Source organism: Eptatretus burgeri, chromosome 13 (assembly GCF_056783735.1).
Source record: "Eptatretus burgeri isolate ZD-2024b chromosome 13, Ebu_testis_v1, whole genome shotgun sequence".
NCBI lineage: Eukaryota > Metazoa > Chordata > Myxini > Myxiniformes > Myxinidae > Eptatretus > Eptatretus burgeri.
The window spans coordinates 11,941,751-11,951,723 of NC_140973.1; the positions used below are offsets into that span (position 1 = coordinate 11,941,751).

The 9,973-nt window shown below is 43.3% G+C and overlaps 1 protein-coding gene across 3 annotated transcripts in view; it reads right to left on the bottom strand.

Moving 5' to 3' along the window:
- The window catches only part of MGLL (monoglyceride lipase), a 45,259-nt gene extending 44,594 nt beyond the window's left edge, over positions 1-665 (bottom strand). The window contains exon 1 of one of the 3 annotated variants that reach the window (XM_085851142.1): positions 348-665. In XM_085851142.1, coding sequence (XP_085707268.1) covers positions 348-424 — 77 coding nt within the window. In that variant the 5' untranslated portion in view covers positions 425-665. The remainder of the gene's footprint in view (positions 1-347) is intronic. The other 2 variants (XM_085851143.1, XM_085851141.1) reach the window with 2 other exon arrangements.
- Positions 666-9,973: the final 9,308 nt, after the last annotated feature.

Below are 9,973 nucleotides of genomic sequence, written 5' to 3' on the forward strand. Positions count from 1 at the left end.
AATGTTCTCGTGTCCACAACTGAGTCTCAAATGGGAATTCGGATCGGATACATAGTGAGTCTCATGGAGAGAACACAATGTTTCAGGTATTCCAAGCATTTTCAGACTGAGAACAGGTAAGTGTAGGTGCCGAACCGACAGCACCTGGGGAACTCGCGGTAAAGTTTCATTCGAGCATTTCACATCACGATGCGCGTCGCGTCCGAGGTCCCCGGAACCAAACCGACGGCAGGTGCAATCACGAACCAAGAGGACCACACGATCAAGTGAGAGACCCCCGTCCCCGGCCCCTCTTTTCCTGGGGGAAGCTCGAGAGCACGGTCCGGCATGGGAATATCATTTCTCACCTGGGCGCGTCGCTGGGCTCCCAATAACGACAGAAGAGAGACTGTCCGTCTTTGTTTACGAGCCTGGTCTCTGACATCGCGCCGAGATCCGGACGCTGTAGCTCTGAAAGTCACCCACACGGAGCGCGCTACGGGCGAGGAGGGAGAGTTAGTGGGAGGAGAGAGTCACAGGGGCGAGGAGGGATGTGAGGAGCTGTTTGTGCTCCAGGGGGTTCGATCTCATCAGTATTAAGAAGGGGAAAGAGACAAAAGATGATGAGACTGGGAAGGAAAACAGTGATGAACGGAAGTAATTAATAGAGGGTGAGTGGAATAAGACTAAGGTGGAGGTGCGCAAGAAAAAAAGGATGGTTTAGTCCAATAATGAGGAAGGGGGAGGGGGGTGGTTGGGGATGGTCCAAGAGGGTATAATGAGGATTTGGTGGGGGGGGGAGCTTTTACGCAGAGAGGGAGAGATGGTGAGAAAAGAAAGAGGGAGGATCAAGAGCTTGGATATTATGATGTAATGGTGATTATGACGTATACGTTTTGCAAACATGGCACAATCACGCACCTAATGTAGACGTATGGCAATCCTACTCGGCCAGGGGACTATTTCGCTAATGGTTTAGTAAATGAAGGCTCCATTAACTATAACAACCACAACTCTCGACTCGCACGACGTATACCGAACGGGACGACATGAGCTAAATTGAGGTTTAAAGACCACGACAGGTGTATGAGATGCTTTATCTGCGCAACAATGCCAACATGACATCAGCGGAGAGGAAGACGAGCGGCAGTGGAGTGGGATCCGAATTGACGAAGTCAACCGAGGAGCACGTCATGGCTCTTGGACGCCGGCGGTCGTGCGTGTTTGTGCACGTTGTAACTCGTTTTACCTGCTACGGTACAACAACCCTCACCACTCGATCCAAAAATATCAGCCATTGATGGTACACACAGCCAGTTTGGGAGTTAAAAAAAAAAAACACCCCCCAAACAAATCAATTAGAGGAAAAGGAGTGACGGGTCCTTCAAATGTCGAGGAAATAGAGTTGGGTTGTGACCCCTCGAGAGGTTAATTGGTGGTAATCTTGGAACTGAGCCATTGTGCTCCCACGGAAGAACCGCATTAACATGCAGCGGTGAGCCCTTGCCTTCTAAAACATGTGGCCAATGGTATTCAATGGTAGATGTATATGGTATCCCATGGCAATCGATGGTATATGTATGGTACGGCAGGTCAGAAGCAAATGGTGAGTCAATGGTGTACTTTGTGGTCGGGTGGGGTGGTGAAGCGTTATGGGATGTGAATGGTATCTTTTATATGGATTTGTTGAGTAATTGGGCTGGCAGGTGAATGTTGGACACATTTGTCCTTGTTCAAATGAAGAGCAGAGTGAAATTTATTAGGGTACAAATCCGGTGTGCCAATGAGCCTCCAAACAAATGCCAAACAGGTGAACTCGATTATGCATCCACCTGTTTGATGCGTCTTCACTTACCTACGTAACCGCAGGTGGACGGAGGTTACGTTTTCACCCCTGTTTGTCGGTCTGTCTAAGACCACCAAGACCTTTAAGACCCCTAAAGACCATCAAGACCCTTAAGACCCCAAGGACGCAAACGACCTTGAGGACCCCAGACCCCGAGGACCCAAAAGATCCCGAAGACCCAAAGTCCCCAAAGAACCAAAAGATCCAGAGGACTCAAAAGACCCCAAGGACCCAAAAGACCTTTAATTCCGTACAGCAAAATTACTAAAATAACGCAGGCGATGACATTATGACATTTTATGTCTTTTTTCCTTATTTTTTTTTCCTCACCTGGACTTTAGTCCGGTGAGCTTATGCGATGGAGCAGTGTCCGTGGGTAATGCAGTGAGTCGTAAACACTTCAGTCATTTACGCTTGAACCAAACACACGATTTTGATGAAATTTGGCTACAAGCTTCAGATCTGATGCCTAAGGAAGGTGTATTGACCGCATCGATATCTGAGCTCATTATGGAGGTCGACTGAGGTGTTAAGGTTTAAACACCCCATAATAGGTATTTGCCTCTTATCCGAAAGTACACATAGGATTTCGATGAAACTTTGACCGCAACCTTCATCACCCGTGATGTACCAAAATTTGTTCATGGTATTCAAAAATCATGTTTCTGAGGGGGGCCTGTGGGGAGGTTTGAGTGACTATTTCTCCTGATCCAGGTGAGCTTCAGGATCTGCAGTCTTATTTTTTAGGGTGGGTATGCAGTTGGATGGCAGTAGAGTATATCCAAACAATCATTCCAGATGTCGTTTTGTCCTGTAGTTCACCTTCTCTTTATGATTCGAGAGCTTTTCTCATTCGGGCGGATGATGGCTTCATAATTATAACCATTTCAACATGTTATACTCTTAAATAGTGCATTGGCAAATCCCTGTAGGGTGGAATCCATAGGATTCAGACTCCACTTCCCTCTTTTCTGATGGAAAAATAATATATTTTGCTAGACTTTAATTGGAAGATTGTATTGCCATTATGTAATACATTTACGTTCCTTTCTCCAAGGATTATGTCCAGAGACGTCCAATTAGGGACAGCTATTGATTCCGTGCGATAGCAGGGAACGGGTATCTGGATTCCAAACATAAAGAAAATGATGGAAGGCGATGGGAGAGAGAAATTTGAGTCTGTGGGAGTGTATGAAGAAATAGGAGCGAATGAAGAGCGAGTTGGGAAAATATGTGAATAAAAGGAATGGAGAGAAAGGGCATGTTTGGAGTATATGGGAGGGGAGGGAGGTGTGGAGGTGGTGCTCAAACGTTCCACCATATTTGTGTATGTAACAAATACATAGCAATAAGGGGCCATTTATCAAACACCCCCACCACTCTTTTTTATCTTCCTTTCCCCCTTTTAAAAATCCTCTCTCCGTCTTTTTCGTGTTCGTTCAAAGAAAAGTGTCAAAGATTACCTTAACCTTATACTTGCACTACTCTTACAGGAAACCCCTTATTGGTAGTATGCAATGGCGGCATCACGTCGCTCCTGGATACGAAGCCCGTCCGCCATTACTGGAGACAGACGAGCGTCACTGCCAAGACATCATGGCAACACACACAACAGCATTTTCCTCAGGGTCGCCACGCACTAACAAATACGATGAAATACGATCGCCGGCGATAAATCTTGTACAATCTTGTTTTGTTGGAGACTGCCACACACTACAGGATTGTCGAGGACACTATTTTTGTCAAACAAAATGGTGATGAAGTCGAAATGGACGTTGAAGGTGAAAGCGGTGAAAGCTCTGAGCATCGCTGCTTTGGCAATAGTGCTGGTACGTCGCCGACAGCAAGCAAGCAAAAAGAAGCGGCTGTGGGTCAAGCCAAGGGCGGGCTGAAGGCCGGCTCAGGATGCGTTCAACAACTTGCTCATGTTCCTGCTTCTTCTTCTTCTTCTTCTTCTTCTTCTTCTTCTTCTTCTTCTTCTTCTTCTTCTTCTTCTTCTTCTTCTTCTTCTTCTTCTTCATCAAACCCTGAAAGATTGGCTTGTAAAACAGGCATCTATGTGATTAAACGGGTAGGAATTTTTGTTTGAAGTAAATAGATAATTAGTTCTCGAACCAAGTAAATCTTGAAAAATTCACCAAGTAAAATTAGCTTTCAAACAGTACCATTTTGTATAACTAGTACGTGCCCGTACGTGCGTAGCCATACGTGCAAAAAAAAACAAACAAAAAAAAACTTTCAAACCACGAACCAGAAACAACAACCACACAGGCCATTCCTTCGCACTCGCGTGCCCGTACGTGCGTGGCCGTATGTGCAAACCAAAAAATAAATAAAATTTCAAACTGTGAGCCAGAAACAAACACACAGGCCGTTCCTTCGCTCTCGCATGCTCATACATGCAACCCCCCCCAAAAAAACTCAAACCGCGAGCCAGAAAAAAAACCACACAGGCCGTTCCTTCACTCTCGTAAACGACGACTGGATTGGGGCATTGTATTTATCTATAAATGCGCATAAGAAATTGAGAAATTATTAGAATACAGTAAATCATCACCATCCGGAAGTAGTGCGTGCCCGTACGGAATGTTCACATGCATTCCACGAATTATCGCTTGCATTGAAGCAACAAATGCTGTGATACTTACACACACAGTTAATTAAAATCAAAATTAAAATCAAGTTTACCTCCCTGTCTTTGCTTGCCATGACATTCGCTGCCATTGACCATTTCCACTCCTACGCCACGGTAACTAAGGCACCGATCGATCCCCATCGTAACCGGCACGGCACGTGACGTCATGGTCGGCCGGCCGCGCACCGGCCAACGCCAAGTGAAGTCCTCACTGTCCGGAAGTTTGCATATCGCAGTTACGATTATTCGCAATTTAGTTTTAATGGCCAATTATTCAATTAGCGGCAACGTATTTTGCCTTTTCGCAATGTCATCGCAAGGAAAAACACAAAGAGAAGATAAATAAATAAATAAATAAATAAATAAATAAACGTACGTGCAAAAAAAAAAACCCCCCAAAAAAACAAACAAACAAAAAAAAATAAATAATAACTTTCAAACAACCACACAGTCTGTTCCTTCCCTCTCATAAACGACGACTGGATTGGGACATTGTGTTTATCTATAAATGTGCATAAGAAATTGAGAAATTATTAGAATACAGTAAGTCATCACTATCCGGAAGTCCGTACGTTGTATCCCGTAATAGGGAATACGGCTGAGGTTCTCTTCCCCATTGGCCACGCCTACGCAGCAACGTGTCTTGTCATTGGTTGGTAAATAAATGGCCGCAGCAACATGTCTTGTCATTGGTTGGTAAATAAATGGCCATAACTTGGGAAGCACTTGTCCGATTAATATCAAACCTGGAAAAGGCACATCCTCAGGTCCCCAGCAATATACCTGGCAAGTTTCAATTAGATCGGACAAGTGGTTGTCGAGAAACAGCGGTCACAGACATACACACACACACACACACACACACACACACACACACACACACACACACACACACACACACACACACACACAACTGGAATTATATAGATAATATACGTGTGTGTGTGTGTGTGTGTGTGTGTGTGTGTGTGTGTGACAATCTTTCCTTCCAATTGGTTGGACAGCTGCCATGACTCCACCCACAATTGTAACTTTGATGCCTATTTGAGATGCTTTGCGAAGAGTATATGTAATTTCCGATCATTTTATTAACACATTTATTAACACTAATTTATAAACACAATTTGGCCACTCATACTCACTTATTAAACTCGAAGGGCACTCGATCGAGCATATACCTCCGCCATGCAATGTCTGATCCACGATAACATATCGGGTCCAATACGTTTCTGAAATATCAGGCTGTGTATCGTTTTTGGCCCGATCTCACAATGGTGAAAAATCATTAAAAAAAAATAAATAATTATCCTATCCAGATCCATATCCCGATCTTCACCAACATCAAACAACTCGTCCTGGTCACACACCCAACTTTCCCACCAAGTTTCGTCTGGATCCGTCCACAACTTTTTGAGATATTGTGCTATATATCATTTTTAGCCCTATCTCTCAATGGTGAAGAATCACTTTAAAAATTATCAGTTCCGAATCCGGATCTTCACCAAAATTGAATCAATTTTCCTTGTCACACACCCAACCTGTCCACCAAGTTTCATCCGAATCTGTCCACAACGTTTTTGAGATATCGTGCACACAGACAAACTAACAGACAGAGAGGGGGTGAAAACACAACCTCCTTCATCTTCGGTGGTGGAGGTAATAATTACACGGAAAGACAAGACAAACGACTGAGCGAAATAAACCACGACCTGTCGGACGTCCACTTCTTGTTTAGATCGCACTTTCCGAGAATAGAGTTAATGGCACGAAAAGCTAAATATTCCACTATTTCAATGAGGTAATGAATAAATATGTCATGATGATGAAACAATTTGCCCTTTTTGCTTTGCAGAATGGGAATAAAGGGAAAGGGGGAAGTTATGTGTGGTTGAGGACTTTGGGTGGTGAGGATTTACTGGATTTACTGGATTTTGAGACGTAAAGTGTAGCTTATGTGCCCTTCTTCACCATCTATTAAACTCTAATATTGGGATTAAGCTTCAAGGGATGGTCAAACCAATGCTTCTCAAGCACAGACTTAAACTGATTTAGAGTACCAGACTCAATCACATGACGAGCAAGAGAATTCCAATAATTCACACAATGGATAAAAAAAGGCATTCTATCTGTTTTTTTTTGTCTTAAAATGAAACTTCTTCAGCTTGAATGAATGCCCTCTTGTCCTGGTTGACTCGTCTAGTGTAAAAAAAACTTATTTCAGTCCACATTATCTAATCATCTGAAATTTTTAAAAGTTTGAATCATCTCTGCTCTACTTCGTCGATATGCAAGAGTGGTTAGACCAAGTGCCTTCAATCCATCAAGATACCTTTGCTATGAAGTTCAGGTAAAGGTGTGGTCGCTCTTTTTTGTACCTTCTCGAGGCAATCTTCATCTTTCTTGTAAAAAGAAAGGTGAACAAACTAATATTTTATATTACAGTACTCCAATGTTGGTCGTACAATGGCTTTGCATAATAGTACAACCCCTTTTTTAAAAAAAATCTAATGATGAAAAATATATAATAATTCCAAGCCTACAGTTGGCTTTGTTAGCAGCATCTGCAATATGGCAACTAAAGGATAAGCTTGGATGAAAGAGCACCCTCAGGCCTTCTCCTCCCTTATTGACATGATTTCCCTGCTTTCACTCCACTTGCCCATGGTATATGTAAACTCCTGATTCCTTCTTCCAGAATGAATAACCTTACATTTTTCCTCATTGAAGGGAAGCTGCCAGCATCCTGACCAGTTGATGGTCTCATCAATATCATTCTGGAGTGTCACTGCATCTACCTCCATATTCAGCACTCTATATAATTTAGTATCGTCTGCAAATAACTTTAAACTGGACTGCACTAATTCAGGGAGATCATTTATGAAGATGATGAACAACGTCAGACCTCGTACGCTGCCCTGTGGTATCCTACTTGTTACTGGAACAGAAGTGGATGCAATTCCATTCACTACAACCTTTTGTGAGCGGTCTGACAAATATGACTTGATACATTTTTTTTCTTTGTGTATACCTTGTCGAGGCTCGTATGAGAGCTAACACACAACACACAGCAAGGGAGGCACGAGACAAAAGGAGCGGGAGTAGGAAGGACAAAACAGTGGGGAACAGAGACATTAGGAGATCTGTGGAAGGGAGAGGGATGGGGTGGGGAACATGAGGAATACAAGATGGATATTACAGGGACTTTCAGGAAGGAAAGCAGGGAATTTGAAGGAGCTTGATGGAGGTGGGTTTGGGGTGGATTGACGGGGGTATAAAAGATTGAGGATTTGGATGGGGGAAGATCAGAGGTGGTGGTGAACAGCTGTTTTGAAGGCCTGGAGGGAAGAATGGGATTGAACAGAGTGAGGGAGTTTATTCCAAAGGCGGGGAAAAAAAAAAAAAAAAAAAAAAAAAAAAAAAAGAGTTTAATTTCAATTTAAGTAATTGACCACTGATTCCATAAGATTCAATTTTGTGCAAGAGCTGGACATGAGGGACACTATCAAAAGCCTTTCTTTCGTCCAAATACACACGCAGTCAAGACTGTGACCAATATTGAATGACTGTGACCACTGATTGTGTCGTGCAACACTGATCCCTCCTGAATCCATGCTGTTCATCACTTAGAAGAACACTTCCCTCAAGATGGCTCACAAGTGCATCTCTTATGATCTTCTCTATCCGTTTACCGACCACAGATGTCAAACTTACTGGACGATAGTTTTCTGGATTGCACTTCTTCCCTTTCTTGAAGATATTTACTACATTATCTTGCTTCCAGGACTCTGGTACCTCTCCATCTTTCAAGAGCTCACCAGAGATGATTCTAAGAGGGTTTTTTTTAATATAATTCCTGATACGTCTCTCTCAATACTCGCGAATGCAATCCATCAGGGCCAGGGGACTTATTGATGTCTGCCTCCAACAAGTATTTCTCTATTTTCTCCTCCATAAACTCCACTTCATTTAGTACACACAAAAAGTCCCTATTTTTCAACACCGGTGCGGACGAAAAATCCTCTACTGTAAACACACTTGCAAAAAACATTATTACGTCTCTGTGCTTTTGTAACTCATTCTCTGTAAAGACGCCATCCTGCTGCCACAAATTAGGAATTCCCCTCTTGGTTTTTGTCTGGTGGCTTGAAGACAGATTTCAATCTTAAAGCCACCATATTGTTGCTCACTAATACGTAAAGGCGAAGAGCCCTCGGCGCTGTCATATTCACAATCGCTTTGAACTCGTTACAAGTTTCCCCTTTCATTGTAAAAATACCAAAAAGTGACAGTTAAAAGGATTTTGAGTTGATTGGTGTCACGGGCCTTGTGAAGGTCGACCTCGGTGATCGAGGCAACAGTCTGTTAACTTGTGCAACACCCAAATAACTATGTGGCATGCTCTCAAGCAGAGATTAAACCCGCGTCGCTAGATATTTGGCCGAGGTCATTATTTACTTAAAAGGACATGTTTATATGCTTCAGGAAGAAGATAATTTGTTTCGGGTCGTTTGTTGTCAAATTTTTTTTTTCCGCATATCTTGCAGGATCGGGAGTTGGACGTGCGACCGTGACGGGCCATGGCCAGCTCATGCTTGCATATCTTTTGCTCACAAGTTGTGGGATTGGGAGTTGGACAGGCGATCATGATGGGTTGGTAAGGGGTTTGAATGCCTGAAGTGGGAAGGGGATTGGCATTCTCTCAAGCAGGGCTTAAACCCATGTCATAAAAGGTCTTTGTCTGAGGTCATTATTTACTTTTAACGGTGTGTACACATGCATCAAGAAGGTCTTTGGTTTTGTGTGGTTTATTGTCACACTGGTCTTTTCTGCATATATCTGGATTGTTTGTTGGACAGGTGTCTGTGACAGGCCATAGCCTACTCGAGGTCACATAGCTTTTTCACATATCTCACGGGATTTTGATTTGGACAGGTGACCGTGACGGGTCATGACTTGCTCATGGTCGCAAATCTTTTCCGCATACCTCACGGGATTGTTTTATGTACAGGTTACCGTGATGGATAGGAATGGGGTTTGAAGGCTTGAAGTAGGGAGGGGATTAGCCTTCTCTCAAGCAGTGCGTAGACCCATGTCATAAAAGGTCTTTGGCCGAGGTCATCATTTCCTTTTAACGGTGTGTATATTTGCATCAAGAAAAAGATCATTGATTTTGGGTCGTTTAGTGTCATATATCTTTTCAGCATATCTCGTGGGATTGTGAGTTGGACAGAAGACCTTGACAGGTGTTTGAAGGCTTGGAGTTGGCAGGGAATTGACTCATTCGGGTTGGGAGGTGGAGACTGAGGACTTTATGTGTGTGTGCGTGGGGGGGGGGGGGGTGTTGGGAGTTGAGGATTTGATGTTACATTTTACATCGCATGGAATTTTCGTGGGTCCTTTTGAGTTTTTATCATTCGACAACAGCAGGAGCAAGGTCTTCGGCAAACACTCTTTAATGAGGTAGTAGAGCTTGTCACAATGAATGAATCACATTCTGGGGCACCATCTCAGCT